This window comes from Pseudorca crassidens, chromosome 5 (assembly GCF_039906515.1).
Source record: "Pseudorca crassidens isolate mPseCra1 chromosome 5, mPseCra1.hap1, whole genome shotgun sequence".
Lineage (NCBI taxonomy): Eukaryota > Metazoa > Chordata > Mammalia > Artiodactyla > Delphinidae > Pseudorca > Pseudorca crassidens.
The window spans coordinates 82,114,806-82,134,161 of record NC_090300.1 but is presented as its reverse complement, the minus strand read 5'-3'; the positions used below and the strand labels follow the sequence as shown (position 1 = coordinate 82,134,161).

The window sequence follows — 19,356 nt, the reverse complement described above, 5'->3', positions numbered from 1 at the left end:
AGAAAGAAGAACACACAAAACCCAAAGTTAGTAGAAGGAAAGAAATCACAAGGTTCAGAGCAAAAATAAATGAAATAGAGACCAAAAAAACCCACAAAAACAATAGAAAAGACCAATGAAGCTAAACGCTTGTTCTTGGAAAAGATAAACAAAATTGATAAGCCTTTACTCAGACTTATCCAGGATCATAAGAGAATGCTACAAGCAACTCTATGCCAATAAAATGGACAGCCTAGGAGAAATGGACAAATTCTTAGGAAGTACAATCTCCCTAGACTGAACCAGGAAGAAACAGAAAATACGAAGAAATTACCAGTAAGGAAACTGAATCGGTAATTTAAAACCTCCCCCAAAACAAAAGTCCAGGACAAGATAGCTTCACAGATGAATGCTACCAAACATTTAGAGAAGTGTTAACACCTATCCTTCTGAAACTATTCTAAAAAACTGCAGAAGAAGAAACACTTCTGAACCCATTCTCTGAGGCCACCATCACCCTGATACCAAAACCAGACAAAGATATCACACAAAAAAGACAATTATAGACCAATATCACTGATGAACACAGATGAAAAAATCCTCAACAAAATACTAGCAAATAGGGCTTCCCTGGTGGCACACTGGTTAAGAATCCACCTGCCAATGCAGGAGACACGGGTTCAAGCCCTGGTCTGGGAAGATCCACACGCTGTGGAGCAACTAAGCCCATGTGTCACTACTACTGAGCCTGTGCTCTAGAGCCTGTGAACCACAACTACTGAAGCCCATGTGCCTAGAGCCTGTGCTCTGCAACAAGAGAAGCCACTGCAATGAGAAGCCCACACACCACAACGAAGAGTAGCCCCCACTCACCACAACTAGAGAAAGCCCATGCACAGTAACAAAGACCCAACGCAGCCAAAAATAAATAAATAAATAAAAATACTAGCAAATCAAATCCAACAATACATTAAAAGGGTAATTTACCATGATCAAGTGGGATTTATCCCAGGTATGCAAAGATTTTTCAATATCTGCAAATCAATCAGTGTGATACATCACATTAACAAATTGAAGAATAAAAACCATATGATACAATCATCTCAATTGAAGCAGAAAAGGCTTTTGATACAATTCAACATCCATTTATGATAAAACCTCTCCAGAAAGTGGGCATAAAGGGAACATATCTCAACATAATTAAGGCCATTTATGACAAACCCACAGCTAACATCATACTCAATGGTGAAAAGCTGAAAGCATTCCCTCTAAGATCAGGTACAAGACAAGGATGCCCACTCTTGCCACTTTTATTCAACATAGTTGTGGCAGTCACAGCCACTGCAATCAGAGAAGAAAAAGAAATAAAAGGAATCCAGATGGGAAAGGAAGTAGTAAAACTGTCACTGTTCGCAGATGACATGATACTATACATAGAAAATTCTAAAGACACTACCAGAAAACTACTAGAGCTCATCAATGAATTCGGTAAAGTTGCAGGATACAAAATTAACGTATAGAAATCTGTTGCATTTCTATACACTAACAACAAAATATCAGAAGAGAAATTAAGGAAACAATACCATTAAAAAAAATACCTAGGAATAAACCTACCTTAAGGGGGCAAAAGACCTGTACTCTGAAAACTATAAGGCGCTGATGAAAGAAATTGAGGATGACACAAACAGATGGAAAGATATATACCATATTCCTGGATTGGAAGAATCAGTATTGTTAAAATGACCATACTACCCAAGGCAATCTACAGATTCAATGCAACCCCTATCAAATTACCAATGACATTTTTCACAGAACTAGAACAAAAGATTTTTAATCTGTATGGAAACACAAAAGACCTTGAATAGCTAAACAAATCTTGAGAAAGAAGAACGGAGCTGGAGCAATCACACTCCCTGACTTCAGACTATACTATAAAGCTACACTAATCAAAACAATATGGTACTGGCACAAAATCAGACACATACTTCCATGGAACAGGACTGAAAGCCCAGAAATAAACCCATGCACTTATGGTCAATTAATCTACAACAAAGGAGGCAAGAATATACAGTGGAGAACAGAAAGTTTCTTCAACAAGTGGTGATAGGAAAACTGGACAGCTACCTGTAAAAGAATGAAATTAGAAAATTCTCTAACACCATATACAAAAGCAAACTAAATATAAGACTGGATACTATAAAACTCCTAGAGGAAAACATAAGTGGAACACTCTTTGACATAAATTGCAGCAATTTTTTTTTGGATCTGCCTCCTAGAGTAATGGAAACAAAAGCAAAAATAAACAAATGGGACCTAAATAACTTAAAAGCTTTTGCACAGCAAAGGAAACCATAAATCAAATGAAAAGACAACCTACAGAATGGGAGAGAAATATTTGCAGGCGATGGGACCAACAAGGGATTAATTTCCAAAATATACAAACAGCTTATACATCTCAATTAAAAAAAAGCCCAATAACCCAATCAAAAAATTGACAGAAGACCTAATTAGACATTTCTCCAAAGATGACACACAGATGGCCAACAGGCACATGAAAGGATGCTCAACATCACTAATTATTAGAGAAATGCAAATCAAAACTACAATGAGGTATCATCTCACATCAGTCACAATGGCCATCATCAAAAGGTCTACAAATGATAAATACTAGAGAGGGTGTGGAGAAAAAAGAACCCTCCTACACTGTTGGTGGGAATGTAAATTGGTACAGTCACTATGGAAACAGTACGAAGTTCCTTAAGAAACTAAAAATAGAGTTACCATATAATCCAGCAATCCCACTCCTGGGCATATATGGAAAAGAAGCAAACTCTAATTTGAAAAGAAACATGCACCCCAATGTTCATAGTGGCACTATTTACAATAGCCAAGACATGGAAGCAACCTGAATGTCCAGCGACAGATGAATGGATAAAGAAGATGTGGTATATATGCATAGACATAGAAAACAAACTTTATGGCTACTAAAGGGGAAAAGGTGGGAGAGGAATAAGTTAGGAGTTTGGGATTAAAATATGCTACTATATATTTATAAAACAGATAACCAACAAGGACCTACTATATAGCGCAGGGAACTAACTATACTCAATATCTTGTAATAACCTATAATGGAAAAGAATCTAAAAAAGAATATATATACAAATATATATATACACACATATATACACAAATAATATATATAAAACTGAATCACTTTGCTGAAACTAATACACATTGTAAATCAACTATATTTCAATAATTTTTTTCTTTTTTTTGGCCACATCACGCAGCATGTGGGATCTTAGTTCCCCAACCAGGGATCAAACCCATGCCCCCTGCAGTGGAAGCATGAAGTCTTAACCACTGGACCATCAGGGAAGTCCAATAAATTTTTTTTTAAAAAGATGTGGTATATATATACAAAGGACTATTACTCAGCCATAAAAAAGAATGAAATTATGTCATTTGTAGCAACAAATGGATGGACCTAGAGATTATCATACAAAGTGAAGTAAAGTGAAGTAAGTCAGACACAGAAACACGGATATCATATAATATCACTTATATGTAGGATTAAAAAATGATACAAATGGGCTTATTTACAAAACAGAAATAGACTCACAGTCATAGAAAACAAACTTATGGTTATGAAAGGGAAAGGGGCGGGGGATAAAGTAGGAACTTGGGATTAACACATACACACTACTATATATAAGTAGATAAACAACAAGGACCTCCTGTATAGCACAGGGAACTATATTCAATATCTTGTAATAATCTATAACAGAAAAGAGTCTGAAAAATAATATATATATAAAACTGAATCACTTTGCTGTACACCTGAAACATTGTAGACCAACTATACTTCAATAAAAAAAATTTTTCTTGGAACAAAAATGCTGTGGGATGAATGCTCTCTGACAAAGGAAAGCAACAAAATGGAGCCAAAGGAAGTTGTACAGGGTTTTCTAAAGAAAAGACATTATCAAAGAATAGACATTTTACTGAAAGTAGAAGAAAGTACCATAATCTAAAATGTTTTTAATTAAATCAAAGAGTCAAGAAAAAAGAAAAAAATCTTGGATTCTCTACAGCAAGTTTGAGTTTAGCTTGGAGAGGAAAGAATGCAGTAACTTTCTCTTGCATTAGAACAGGTGTGTACAGGCCAAGATTGGAACAAATCAGCAATGCCTTGGGAAGCCCTTCCTGACAGAGCAAGACTGGAAAGAAAGATGATCGATTTGAAGGATACCAGAAACAGAGGGGCCACTCAGTCTGAAACCCCTGGAGTTTAAAGCTTGATATTACTGCTTCTTATATTTCTGAGACTGTTGACTTTTGGTGGAGTGAAAAGACCACCAGACACGCAATGAGATCTTGGCTGGAGTCCTGGTTCTGGAGTCAAATGGAAGATACCTCAACATAACTTCCCTTTTCTCATGGGCACTGTGCAGACAATACTCCTTACCTAGTTCAGTTCCCATGAGATCATTTACATGCAAGGCCTTGCCTGTTGGTATCTACTTGTTAAACATTACTCTAAAGAGACACTCCATTTGAGCCAAAAGATTTTTTGATTAATTCATATTACTCTGAATATTTAATAAAGTGTTTTTAATAAGTATTTTGTAAAAAGTTATGGTAAAGCTGTAACTGTTGAAAGCTTGATTTAAGAAAATAGTCATACATCTTATCAGCTCAATTTAAGAAACTCAAGTTATATATAATCAAAGATCACCATCTAGTGGCCCAATTGTACCATAACTTCTAAAGTTAGCTGCAAGCTCCAAAGACTTCAGAGGCTAGAAGGTGTGTGGAAAGCATCCGGCCCTGCCAAGGAGAGGAGCGGAGAGAGATTTGGGGCCCACTAAAAGCATTCAAATTTCAAGTTACAAACAAAATAAACAAAACACGGTGCCCTTCAAACGAATCAACCTTCCAAATCAAGCTTTGGTCTTGGGCCTCTGGTCACTCAGAGTTTGAGTGGATAGTTGAATGTGATAAAGTAAAGTGATAACTATTTTGGAGATAAGCTCAGAGAAATCCAAAACAATGAAGGCCTTTACAATTATCTTGAGCGACTTTGCCTCTCACAAGCAACTTTACAATCGAAAATTTGGTTTGCTTGTGATAGAATTATTTGTGTGTACATCTTGATGATAAGAAATAAAGTCACAAGAAAACATCATTGCCCCACACAATTCTCTTCTAATTAGGCAGCATGAGTTATTGAAAAGGGCATAGTCTTGAGTCAGAGGGCTTTGTTCAAATTCTGGCTTCACTCCCTATTGGCTGTGTGACCTTGAGCATGTTACTTAACCTCACTGAGCCTCACAGGGCTATCGCAAGGATTAAATGAAATAAGGCTTGGAAAGGGCTTATTCTGTTATCCAAAACATAACTGGTGCTCCTTTCACCATTCTCTCACTTAAAAGAAACCATATAATTTAGAAGAAAATAAAGAAAAAGTTTAACTTAAAAAAAAAATAGGGTTTGGATTTGAAGCCAAAAGCTGACTTTTAAATTACATTTTTCTGTTAAAATGAAGATAAGAGACTGTCTAGTAATCGTATGACCAAAGTAACAGTGGTTGTCCTGGCTCTGATTGATTCTGTATTTTCTTTCAGGGTGTAATTTTCTTACTGGTAACATGGAAGAAAGAGTTGTATCCACCGTAAAATGAACATAATAGTACAAACCTCACAGGGTGTTGAAAGGATTAAATGAGATGTTGCATAAATGTCCATAGCTCAGTACCACTTAGTAAGGATACTACTAAGTTTCATTATTACTGGTCTTTGCCTCTCTCATGGGACATCTGTGAGAATATAATTGCCATTGATTATTTCAGAAATGCCTGTGGGCTTTTGCTACCTTCCTCACAAATCACTCTTTCGCCAAGGTTCTTCCCTAGAAAGGCCAGCACTGGGGCTCTCATAAGGTGCCTGTTTCTTTGTACACACTATGCAGATGATTGGTTTTAAAACAAGTCACAGCAGAATTTGCATTTCCAAACGAGAGTTGTATCCTTCAAAGTGCATGAGAGATTAAAATTCTTGTTCCTCTAATATCCCTCTACTCTGGGAACTTCCCTCACAACTGACTACGTATCCCTTTATCTCAACAGAAGCAAAACGGAAAAAGGATTTTAGTCGAATAGAGAAATAGATTTTTGTGGCTAGCCTGTAGGTTGGTTCTGAGGCAGTTCATGAATATTTCTGAGCAACAGCCAGCATAACTTTGCAAAGTGACAACACAGAAGGAATACTATCATAGGGGTATATTAATTATAAGATGATATTTTAAAGTCGCATCTTAAAGGAGAAAAAAGGTCTATATTCAGAGGCTTAAAGAGCCTGCGTCCCCCTTTGTGCCCCTTTCCATTGGCACCTTGCCTGTTCACAGAGTCCTAAAGTTTCGACCCATATTTGGGATATCAGGGTTTTGGGGGGTTTTGTTTTGTTTTGTTTTTGTTTCCCTAAATCACTTTAACGATACTTTCCGGAGGGGCTGGGGGTGGGTCTCAGGCCCTTGCACACTGACTTGCAGCACCCAGAAGTGGCACAAACGTCCTGTCAGGCCCACGGTTCTAATTTGGGGTATGGAAATTGTTGCTAAGTAAAGCAAGGCAGCTATGACAGGAAGTAAAGCCTTGGCTGGTGGAAGCCTGTGCTGGAGTTCTAGCTCCACTACTCACAAAGCGCTTAATTATTTTGAGCTTCGTTTCCTCACCCGTGAAATGGGGGGACCCGGCCCGACTGGCCTCACGGGACTGTGATGAGGGCTGGAGCCAGACTGAGAGTGAGAAGGCCCTCTTAAGCATCACGCCCAGAGTCCCTCCCCTGCTCTTGGCACTCACTGGTCCCGTCCAGCTCTGCAAGAGGGGTCTCACCACGCCCAGAGGGCCAGCGGGGCAAAACAGAGATGAGGGACCTTCCGCGGCGGCAGGTGAGGTGGCCCGTGTCAGCCTGGCTGAAGGGTCCCTTCTGCCCGCGCCCGACCCTCAGCAGGAAGCCCCAGGCTCACCGAGCGCCTCTCCACACTCCCTTTTTTCCTGCCATCCTTGCCTGGGGTGACATCCAGCGAGCGGTAACTGGGTGGCTTCTCCTCAGGCCAGTTTGGGGAGCGCGAGCGGCGGCGGCGGCGGCGGCGGGGCCCCCAATTCCGGGGCTGCCTCTCCTTCTCCTCCTCCTCCTCCTCGGAGCTCCAGGAACTGAGGCCGGAGGGCAGGGGAGGGGAGTAGCTGCGGTGCCGGCGCCTCTGGTGTCCCTGAGCGCTGCCCCGGGGGCTGGGCCCGCGGGCTCTCTCTGGGAAGCGGCTGCGGAGACGGGGGCGGTTGGGCGGCCAGCGGGCCTCGCTGGACGAGGGGCCGTCGCTGAGGCTGTCCCTGTCTGACCAGGGCATGGGTGACCCGCGCTGCCTGGAGCTGCGGTGCCTTCCGCTCCGCAGTCGGCCCAGCTCCCTTTGCTCCAGCGCCCAGCGCTGAGGCTCCCGGTCCCGGTGCTCCTGCTGGAAATCAGAGTAGCGGTGCTGCCTTCTCCCCTCCCTCAGATCCCAGGGTCCGGGGGGAGGCGGGGGGAGCCACTGCTGGTGGGAGGAGTTGCTGGTCCTCCGCAGAGACGGCAGGTCTCTGACCAGCGGGGGAAGGTGGATGATTCTGCGTTCCACGACCTCAGAGCCCAGGGAGGACAGCATGCTGCGGGGATGGCCAGATCTGCCTTGGAGGTCAGCCGGCAGAGGCTGGGCTGGGTTGAGGTTCCGCAGCTCTTTCTCCAAATACTCTAGGACACCGTTGGTGATGGGAGGGTGAGCGGTGGTCATCTCTGGGAGGCTGGATCGCAGGGACAAATCTGATTGAAAATAAGGAAAAGAACATGCAGAACTGCTGATCCAAAACACACTCCTCAGAATCAGGGCACCGAAGTGCCTCCTTATTAGCATGCATCTACCCCCTCCCATCCTCAGTCGTAAAGATGTCCACCATATTGGTCATGAAGGCCCCAATGCAGCCCATGCTCCTACCCTTGCCCTTTACCCTCTCCCACCCCAAATCTCTGGCAAGGTTTACCTCGCTGCAGCAGTGGATTCATTGGATAAGAAGAAAACTGGGAGCTCCTGTCCGCCCCCCAGTACAGGGGTTTTTCGATCATCTGAGGGCCTAGGGCCTGAGCCTGCTTCATGTTGCGTTGGTGGGCCATGGCTGCAGGGGGAAAAGGAGAAATGCAGACCCTCAGCCAGGGCAAGGCCCACACCTCCCACTTCACTTCTCTCCACCTAGCAGCCTTGCCAAGAGGCCACTTTCTCTCTTCGAAGTTTATTGTGACCTCTCTCACATGGGTGTAAGGGAAGTAGTGAATCAACTATTCCTTTGGCAAGGAGCTGGGAATAAATTCCCTAGCCAACACTGCAACTCCTGCACACTAGGAAATATAATCTTAAAACCTGACTTCCTAGTCTTGAAAACATTTCATTGTTCTGCCCATTTCCAAGGTCACCTAAAATGTATAGGTAGATGCATAGGTATTAGCAGGCAATGAAATTTCAGGCCATAGGCCAAATATAGAAGGTACAGATGCAAAGGGCTCAGAGGAGGCTGTTAGTCAGGGGCTGCTTGGGAGGACTGCCTGCTCAGAGTGGAAAAAGAGGACGCAGGTGCTGAGGTCAATGGGCAGAATTACTGGTAAAGGGAGAGGGACTGAAGAACGTTTCTAGCTGGTAATGCCAGCCCTGGGTGGAAGAAAACCAGGGGGAAGAAGGCAGAGAATGCAAAAAAGTTGAAGTGGATCCTTTCTACTCTTCTCCTCACTTTATTAAGTATTGGGGTTTTCCCTAAGTAGGGGGAATCTCTAATGGGTGGGGTAGAGGCAGAGAAGGGAGAAGGGAAATACCATTTCCTTTCAGGGCAAAGAAAATAATAGAAAAAAGCAGCACAAGGGATCCATAGAAATGTTTCTCCAGTCCCTTAGGTGCAGCTGGTCTGAAGCACACAACCCACAGCAAGTACAAATTAAAAACAAACACATCTAGTTGTTTTTGTTCATGAATTTCTATTTTGAGGTAATTGTGACCAAGTGCACATGTCTCCCAAGCTCCCTGTCTATCCATGCATGTAGGAAATGTACTTGTGTGCTTAAGTGCAGGAAGTGCCTGCCAGCCTAGCACTCTCACCTCCTCCTGGGTTTCCCAAGCCCAGTGGCCACCCCTAAAGCAGCAGGGCTCTGCCAGAGGCTTCCTCTTACCACAGTAGGAAGAGGTAGAAGACAGACATTCTGGACCCAGCTGCATAGGTTGGGAGATTTGCTGAGGCCAGCAGCTAAAGGGCCATCAGGAAGGCTACCCAATGGCTCTAGTATGAAACCAACTTCCAGCACAATAGGAAGTGGTTTCGGCCAAGCCCCCCCAAAATGTTTGGAGCCCCAGCCCTGATGGTGAGTCACAGCCCAGCATGGAGGAAGTCAGATGCAAACTTAGAGCAGCTCACCCAGCTGCCACATCTTCATGCCAAAGGACAGCACTCCAGACCCTCTAAAGATAGGTTCACTTGCTCAGCACTTTCCTCTCCCTCTTGCTAATAGGTGCCTCCCCCAGCTCCCTATACACGATATCTTCAGCACACACAATGCCCTCCTTAATATGCGCCAGTCACTTTACATGAGCTAACTAATCCTCAGAGGAATCTCTTAATATGAGAATCAGATGAGGAAGTTAGGCTTACAGAGGTTATCTTCCCAGCCCAATGTCCCACAGCTGGTGACTGGCAGAGGCAGCATGTGACCCGGTGTCTGTCTGCCACTCAAGCCTGTACTCTTTCTGCCAAACCACAGAGTCCCCAGACTCCTTTATTTATGTGATAAAGCAAAAAAAAAAAAACAAACCTAAAAACAAAAAAAAACCCTTCTCTAGTGGTAGTGCCTCACTTTATTTCTCTCCACTCAGCACCACACCATTCAAAACCCACTTCAGACTAACCTCTGCTTCCAAGGCTTGGGGACATCTGATTCCATTGGGAACAACCCTACCCACCCCCTGCCCCTCTGACTGAATCTTGGTTTCCTCCAGATGATACCATTCCCCCTTTGGGCCACTTCCTTCTTCAACTCCTCCAATTCAATAGGAGGGAAAAGGAGAGTTGGGCTTAACTCCTTGCTCCCCAAATGACTTTTTAATTAATGGGACCCCCTGCAGAGATGACTCCCTAGAGACCCTTCCAGATCCTCCAGGCGCTTTCCTGTCAGATTTTTACATATTCCCAAGATTAACACACCTGCTCCCTTCTTAGCTGCCACAAACTTTTTCCCAGGGTCCCTCCCTTCCCTGATGCACTGGAACTGATGAGATGGGAGTGGAAAAATACAGCCTCTGAGCTTCTCCCTTGCCCTCCTCTCCCTGGAAACAGCTCCATGGGGAAGTCTAGGCTATCAGGTGTTTCTATTGCTCACCTAATGGGGAATCAGGTAATAAAATAAGAAACATGGAGAAACGAACAAAGCTTCAAGACTCCTAATAAGTTATCTCTGAACCTCAGTGGTGTAAAGTCTGCCTTGGTCACCTTTAACGCGCTAGTTATATATACAGACTCCTGGACCCTGCTCGCAGACTGACCTTCAGTCTAATACAAGGTAAGAAAATCCATGTTTTCAACAAGCTCTCTGATTTTAATGCAGGGAGTCGAACTGGAGTTGACTATTGTGGATTCTCAACAACATTCTGAGAATTATGGTCCTCAGGGATAGGTTAAACACAGGCTTTGAGGGTCACGTGGACTTCAACTTGAATCCCAGCATGTATTAGCTGTGTAAGTTTGAGTGAGTTTCCAGAGTGTCTGAGCCCAATCTCCTCATATCTGAGCTGGGGATAATAATACCTACTTCACAAAGTTGTTGAAGTTAAATGAGGTAATGCACATGAAATGCCTAATAGCTCATGGCTCTCACTGTTACTGTTAAAATAAGTCGCTTCTTTCACCTTAGATCTCATAGAAGATATCTCATAGAAAGATCTCATCTTTCACCTTAGATCTCAAAAAGTACACATTTGGAGACTAGACCACCAAAAGCATATTCATCCTCATTTCTGAGGAAAACCCAGGGCATGTTCTTTAAGAAGACCCTTTTGTGGCAGAAATAACACTCAACACCTCCCCTCCTGCAGAGACCTGCAGCCAGCATCCTCTGTGTGCATCACCCATGGTGCCCCTGAGGACCTCCAACTTCTTACTATTCCTTACCACCCCCTCCCTGCCCTTACAGTGTGTTCTTCGCCCTCTCTGACCCATGGTCACACATTCCTTTTTTTTATACATATACTGGCAGTATACACAGTATACCAAATTGACTGGCAGTCCTTCCACTGACATCCTCGGGAGCATCCTAGAATCTCATGCCCCTTGAATTTTTGCCATTTCAGCTTTAGGAAACCACCAGTCAATGCTTCCTGGGCCCACACTGGCTGCACAGTCAGGCAACTGACCTCATATAGCCCTTCTCGCAATGTGCGTAGATCTCCTTGACTGATCTAGCAACCCTGCTTCCCTCCTCCAGAGCAGCAGTTTAAACTTCTCATGTCTTCCCCTCCCTATGAACTTTCAGCTAATGACATGTCTTTGCTGAGGAAGAGGAACCAGCCCTGGACATGGAATCAAGAGACCTAGGTCTAGTCCAGGGCTCATCACTAACAAGCTGTGTGTAACTGTGGAAAAGTCTCTCTAGGCCTCACTTCCCTCAGCTGAGGGGATGGGGAGGTGGGTGGCATAGATCAGAGATTCTCCGTGTGGCCTATAGCCCACTGCAGGGTGCGCCTAGGGGTTCTGTGGGGAGGAGGGTCAACAACCAATCTAGGGATGGAAGTTGTCGCTCCAGTTCCCACGGAAAAAAAATAAGATTCAGTGTCAATAACTTTTCTTCTTTAAGTTCTACTGTAGGTTGTTTACTAGTACTAAGTGAATTACCAAGGATGACTAAACTTTGGTGTCATTTTCATTTTTCTCCTCTCTGGTCCTCTGTTAACTCTCACTGGAAAGTAGGAGCAGGTTGGGGAGGTGGGCTGTGGTCTCGGAAGCTCAAGAATCACTGGCATCGTTCTCGAAGCTGCCTTTTGCATCTAGAATTTTGATGTGCTGAAATCGAGACAGGCTGGTGTGAGCTCGCTCCCTCAGCTCCTTCCCTGACACTTTAATCATCTTCCAGGTGTTAACAACTTCCTCTCTCTCTTCAGAGGGCAGGCTTCCTTTTCCTTTTCTGTCTAAAGGTAATCCTTTCACTGTAAGCCTGATGTCTCTCCCACTGGCTCCATCCCTTCTGAGTCATCGCCTCACTTCACAATGCTTCCCTTCACTCTCTTTCTATTGGCCTTGGTTCTCTGCCTACACATATGCTTAGGGTTACCTTATTCTAAAAAAAAATCAACGATCACATACACCCTCTTCCCCACCCAAGAGCTTTCCTTGACAACTCCTGCCCCCTCTATGTAATCTCCTCTTATCACCAAATTCCTCAGGACAGACTCCCCAAGTGACTCACTTTGAAAGTGATCTCATCTGCTCAAGTTCAGGGATCTTTTATTTGTGGCCCACATTTCTTTATTTTACCAGTTCTTCTAAATGACCTCTAACCACTTAGGAGAAACCACTTTCTCCCAGAACCTGTTTATCAGCTTACTGACAGTGGATACATTTATCGCTTGTGCTGACTGAGTCCCTAGCCCTGACTGTTTTGAGTACCCCACAGACCTAGGGATTCCAAGAAAGTATCTTGGGAGAGTTTCTCCCATCTCAGTCTGCCTGTTTCTGCTCCAGTGGCAGTGACTTCTACGTGGCATCTCTCCCAGAGGCCTCTGAACGGTAGGGAGCTCCGTGGCCCAATATTGAGTTCTCTGCTATTTTTCCTCTCTTGAAGGAGTTCATTGGTATCTCAGCCAATCCCATAGTGATCTACACAGACAGGTCGTGGCAGCCTCTCTCGTGGGAAATTCAGGCACTCATAAGTCAGATAATCATGAATACGACGCTGCACTACTTCTGCTACTTACCAGCTGTGTGACTCCTCTGACCTTCAGTCTCCTCATGGTTAAATAATGATGATACCTGCCTTCTAGGGTTGTGAGGATTCAAAAGGGAAATATATGCAAAGGGCCCACACACACCAGACATCCAATAAAAGTTAGTTCTCTTTTCCTGTAAGACAGCAACCTCAGAACATAGGCCTGAAACTAGACTCAGACCACTGACCTTCTTGACCTTGTAGATTAGGTTTTGTTTCTGTCTTAACAACCAATTTCTTTTTTTTTTTCTTTTAAAAGTTTTCTTTTCAAATGGACCAAAATGATAAGAGTGGTTATATCTGGGTGCTTAGATTAGTCTTTTCGTTTTCCTACATTTCAAATTTTCGACAATGTAATACTTCACTTATATCATCAGGAAAAGGAAATGTTACTTTAAAAACAAAAAAACCTCCTTCCATTTAAAGCTGTTGATTCCATCTCTTTAGTAAGGAAAGATCTTTGTAGAATAATTCTTTTTCTTTTGCCTTCACCAAATTTTTTATGGCATGTCACAATTCTGTTTTAAAAGGTCAAACTTAAGCCCAAAGAAAGATCACATTAGAGCAAGATCTTCTTCTGCCCCCTCTTTCCTTTGTCTAAAAATGAGGCTCTCGAAGTGTGGCACCCAGACTGGCAGAATTGCATCACCTGTGAACTTTTGAGAAATATAAATTCTCAGAGCCACCTAAGACCGATTAAATCAGAAACTCTGCAGATGGAGGCCTCCAGGAGATTCTTAAGTTTGAGAATCCCTGCTCCAACACCTCTCTCTACTCATCTGTTCTTTTCAAGTCATCTTTGAGAAGTGGCCTTCTCTCTCACAGCTCTATGCAAATCACTCCCTCCAGCCACCTCGTGTCCAAGCAAGGTCAGTGCCGGGAGCAAATGCTGGAGCACAGGCACATCAGGGCCACTGATATGTAGGCAGAGACACCTGAACGAAGCCTTAGGCAGGCTAGGAGGTGAACAGGCAGAAGTCCTCCCACTTTGCTCCATAGCTTCCCTGAGCATAATTTCCTGGGCTGAGGCCAAAGACCTCTGAGCCTCTGACAGGAGAAGGGCATGGAGGAGAACCTGGAAGAACCCAAGGTTTTGACCTGGGCATATGAAATGGATCTGTCTGGGGCTCAAGGCTCCTGCACCACCCCACCGCACTGCTCGTCCGTCCCCTCTCACCTTCCTCGGGGCAGCAGCAGCGGTCGGGACAGCAGGGGCAGCGGACGTAGCAGCAGCAGTACTGAGGACAGCACTGGCACCAGCACACTCCAATCAGCAGGAGCAGAAGGAGGGCCCCCAGGATGATCAAGATCACTGTCAGCCAGTCTGCAGGAGAGAAGCCGAGCAGGGATTGAACTAAACATGCAGGTGCATGCTTCAGGTTGTAACATTGTAGAGGTCTGATCAACACAGCTCTTGAACTATAGGTTAAAGGTGAGCAACATACAGGCAAAAAAAAAAAAAAAAAGTTTATCTTTGGTAAGGGAACTTCAGAGGCTGGCTACCAACAACAATAACCTAGGCTTGCGTGTTTCTGTTTTTCTTTTTTTTCTGTATGTAAAAGTGTCACAGCGGGGTGGCCGAATAGAAAGCTCCAGGAGCACTTACGCAGGACAATGAGCTTCACTTCCTTATCTGGGTCTCCTGACGTGTCCCCTGGAGCCTCAATGGTGCAATAATACACTCCATGGTCCCACCACATCACTTCATTAATCACAAGATCTGCTCCTGCAACAGGGGAGGGGAAGGTGCCAGTGGTTAAAGGAGAGGGATCTGATCTATGGTCGCTTCAAGTCCCCAGCATTGTACTTCCACATCCCAAGAGGGCCTCTCATAGTTCAGAGAAAGGCCTCAATTCCTTCGTTTGAGACTCTCTTCTTTCTCCAAACAATATAAAGGTGGCAGAACTTACCATTCATTGAGCCCTACTAGGTACCTTGAAAGGATTTGGGATACATCACCTCATTTACTTCCCAAAACAACTCTAAGTGGGTGAGGTAGAGATTACCGGCTATCTCCCAATGTCTATTCTCCCCTTCTCTCATGATCATAGAAGTTTTGGTCATGTACATGGCCATCCAGAATAAAATCACTATTTCCCATCCTCATTTACAGATGGACATGGACATGTGACTCAGTTCTGGTGGACACAATATAAGCAGAAGTGTCACATGATGGCTCCCAGGAACTTTTTTAAAAACAGTTTAGGAACTTCTTTGCCCCTTTCTTCTTCAACTCTGTTATCTGGAAAGCAAATGTGATGGCTGCCATCTTGGACCATGAGGAAGGAGATGACATTCTTGGTGAGCTGGAAGGAACTTGGGTACCTGAGGACATAATGGAACAGACCCACCACACTAGTTCTTGTCTGTCTACCTCCAAATTTATACATGAGCGGAAATAAACTTCTTTATTGTTTAAGTCACTAATATTTGGGGCTTTTGCTTACTTGCAATCAAACTTAATCCTGATACAGTGGGTAGGATTATTAGCTGCATTTCAGATGAGGAAACTAGGACTAGAGGAAGCTAGAACAGAGAGAGGTACCAGAGGTAGGTTCAAACTCATGTCTCTGCCCCAAAGCTGGTTCCCTTAACCACCAAGCTCTACCGTCCTCTCCTAACTGGGTGGAAAACTCCACAGCCTGGACTCCTCACAAGCTGGAAACACATACTTCTGAATCTTGAAAGGATAGGTGAGATGAACTTGAATAATAAGTAAGGATGAAATGCCAATATTTTAAGAGTAAAGCTTACTCAAGAAAAGAATTTCAGTTTTCATGAGCACCAAGCATCTACCCCATTAAGATAGGTGAATGTTATGTTCACATTTAGTAAATGTCACAAATGTTCACTAAAGACCTTTTGTGGGTCCAGCACTATATCAGACTCTATGGAAGGTCAAACAAGACCTATCTCTGTCCTCAAAGCGCTTAAAGTCCAGTCAAAGGCATCAGGGCAGCTCCCACGTCCCTGCTACTTCAGCCACAGTAAGTACCAGAGGACACCTTCAAATTCTTAAAGACCTCAGTTAAAGACTTGCTCCTGCTCAGCTGGCAGTCGTAGCTGCAATTCTTTATTATCTCTTTGTCAAGAAATATTTACTGAGGAAATGAAACAAACATGCAAGGTCACGCACCATTGGAGCTAACTTCGACTTCTGTTTCCTTCTCTTTCTACGTCAATCCCTACGGTTTTTTCCTACCCCATGATTTTCCAAACCCACTGCCTTTCCCAGAAACAAGCTTGCCCCAGACTTGGAAGAATGGTGAAAGTGCTTAGGAAGAAATTCCCCCTCCAAGGTTAATGTGTGTTATAAATCTGCCCCAATTTTATTAGAGGCATAAGGATTATTTCAGGGATGTCATAGTAATGAGGACATTCAGATATGTTAATATTTTAAATTATCCAAGAACTGATTTGACAGGGTCTTCTCAAATGATGCAAACACAGGCATAAAAGTATCAGAAAACAAGGGCTCCAAGAAGTCACAACAAGCCTGAGGTTAAAAATTAAGACCAAGGGGAAATACCGTTTTCCCATGGGAGTAAGAAGGAGGCAGAGTTTGACCCAAACGTGGTTGGGAGGGGAAGTAGTAGACAGTGCTGCGCAAAATTAGAAAAAAAGACGGCAAATCAGGGACTATCCCCTATGGGCACTTTCATCCTTCAAAAACTGTAAAGGAGACTTTAAACTTTGAGGTCAGATCGGAGCTAATTCTGTGGGCTCTGGAGAAAGCAGAGTCACCCTGAACCTCTGAGGATGCACCTAGAAACTGGAAAAGGATAGATGTTCCCTAAGGCTGAGCATTCAAGGGTTGACTTGGGAAGGTCTGAGGTTGAATGTAAATGGATCAGACTTATGTATTATAGCCAAAGTATTATACACAAAGGTGGAAGCAATTTTTAAACTGGCTTGATCTACCTCAACAGTCATAGAATATTCACTGATTTCCTCACATTGTTGCTAAGAGTACCCTGAGTGGCCTTCTAGGTGTATTCTCCCACTTTTTTTTTTTTTCACTTTCAACCAGCCAATATTTATGTAACACTGCACATAAAGCTCATTGAAATACGCTCTGAATTCTGTGCCAATAATCCATTGCAGCAGTCCTGGATTATAAGACAGGAATGTGGGGCACTGACCCATCCATTCAAAAGTGTTGAGTGATCATAATTGAAGTTTACTGCACACTTAATGTTTGCTAAGTGCTTTATACGTATTATCTCACTTAATCTTGACAACTCTCTATGAGATACGTACTACGGCAAGTCCCATCTTACAGAAATTGAGGCTAAAAAAAATGGAAGGGACTTGCCCAAGTTCACACACCCTGTAAGTGCAGAACGGGGACCAACACCTGAGTCTGACTCCATAGCCGGGGCTGACCACTACTCTCTGTACTCCCACAAAGAATGCATATGCTTTAGACATAGCTCTCAGATATCACATTTGATACTCACTTTGGTGTGGGGAGACAGAGGCCATTATGCCCATCTTTCAGATGTGGCAACAGAGGCCAGAGAAAAGAATGGATCTGCTGCTGGTCACTAAGCAAGGGAGTGGAAGCATGGGGGCACCCACCCTGTCTTTTGATTCTAAGCACAATGCTCTTTCCTCTACCAATGGAGGGCGAGGGTCTAAGGTGGCCATCTACTTGGAAACCCCTATTTCCTTAGATTTGGGCAACAGAAGTAGCCAGAGGGGAACTCAGGGGCCTGGGGTTCGAGCAGGCCCTGAGAACAATCCGTGGAAGGAATCAAGGGAGCCTGAGCCACACGTTAGACCTGCATCTTGGAAAAGCAAAGGAAATCACCCACTCCCTGACCTTTAGCCAAAGCTGTAGGATGTCTTCTTGCCTGAGACCAGCTTCCAGGGTAATGACTTCAGATGGTATATAGCACATTCTGTGTATTTGGCACTTTCCTCAAAAAATGAAAGTGACGAAGTAGACCATCAGGCAGCAGAAAAAAAGGGGAAATCCCCACAATGACTCAGACCTCTGGGCCTGGTCTACACACCTCTCCACCCCCAGTTCCCTGCTGCCTCCACACTCACGGTTCTGGATGGTGATCTTGCGCTGCCGGTAATCCACCCCCAGCACGGGCTCGTTCTGCCCCCGCCTCTGGGCCACGATGCGCACCTCCCGCTGGCTGTCATTGCAGTCATTGGATGGGTCCTGGCCCAGGGATAAAGCCGCCTGGTATGCTGGGGAAAGAGTACATACCTACGTCACACAGCAGTGGGGAATTCCCATGAAGAAAGGTGCCCTTAGTGGTTTCTGGAGCAATGAATGTTCTCAATTTTTCCCGAGCCTATGCATCCCCACGAAGATTCTGGAGTGGGGATCTGAGATTCTGCATTTCTAATGAGTTCCCAGGTGACACCAATGACCCACACTTTGAGCAGCAAGACTCCAGACCCCTCTAATAGGCCATCATTTCCAAATCCTGACTGCATCCCCATCTCCCCCCCCCCCCCAGTTTCCCTTGCCTCATTTTCAAAGTCACTCCAGAATCTGCTCCCATATGGTTCATCCACCTGCCCTCACAATAAAAGTTTTGAGAGCTGTTAAATCTGCTGATGATAAATGCCTACTAGCCGGTCCCTCCTACCTTCCCACTTAATGCAGGCATTTTAAGAGTAACCCCCAGGAAACAATGCCTCAATTTAGAGAGGGGTGTTTTGGGGACAATGTCAGGCTCTGTGGGTGGCTCAGACAGTTAGGTTTTGGAGTTCATATTGTAAGATATTAGGGCTAAAAAAGGTAAAGCTGATGTCTCCCCTTGCTTTTCCTCATCTCAGGAAGCTCAGTTCCTTCATGTGAACAGGGTATCTACTTCTATTCTCCGAATTTCTAATGGTTAACTGTCCCAGGCTGGTGGTGGGGATCAGGGTTCCTTTGTTTCTTGAGAGAGGCAGAGGTGGGCAGCTAGGGAAGAGCTTTGGTTCCAGACAGCAGGACTGACGTGAGTAGGGCAGCTGTTACTGAGAGGCAGGACTTGGCTAAGCATGGGGAGAGCTGCACAGCACTCAGGGATGTCCAACAATGAACAGGCTGCCTGTGGCCAGGGAGCTCTCCAGCACTGAGAGTGTTTAGTCCACAGAGGACTGACTGTCCACCAGGAAGGCTGGCTCTAGAAGGGAGTGTGGCAGTGGGCGGGAGGCTCACAAGGGACCACTCCTCATGCGTCATTGGGGGGCGGGTAGGAGTCTTCTTGTCTGCGTTCGGAGGAGGTGGGGGTGATGAGAGGCAGACCTACATCCTCATCTTAGCGCATGGGTGGGCAACCAGGAATGAACTAGGAGTCACAACTTGCTCTGCCTTTTATTTAAAGTCTAA

General features: G+C 44.5%; 1 protein-coding gene across 3 annotated transcripts in view; it reads right to left on the bottom strand.

The window, feature by feature from the left end:
* ILDR1 (immunoglobulin like domain containing receptor 1) overlaps positions 1-19,356 on the bottom strand; it is a 73,992-nt gene that overhangs the window by 40,638 nt on the left and 13,998 nt on the right. For all 3 annotated transcript variants that reach the window (XM_067738726.1, XM_067738724.1, XM_067738725.1), the window contains 5 exons: positions 18,072-18,221; positions 14,623-14,742; positions 14,194-14,340; positions 8,048-8,179; positions 7,006-7,829 (listed from right to left, as the gene is read on the bottom strand). In XM_067738726.1, coding sequence (XP_067594827.1) covers positions 7,006-7,829; positions 8,048-8,179; positions 14,194-14,340; positions 14,623-14,742; positions 18,072-18,221 — 1,373 coding nt within the window. The remainder of the gene's footprint in view (positions 1-7,005; positions 7,830-8,047; positions 8,180-14,193; positions 14,341-14,622; positions 14,743-18,071; positions 18,222-19,356) is intronic.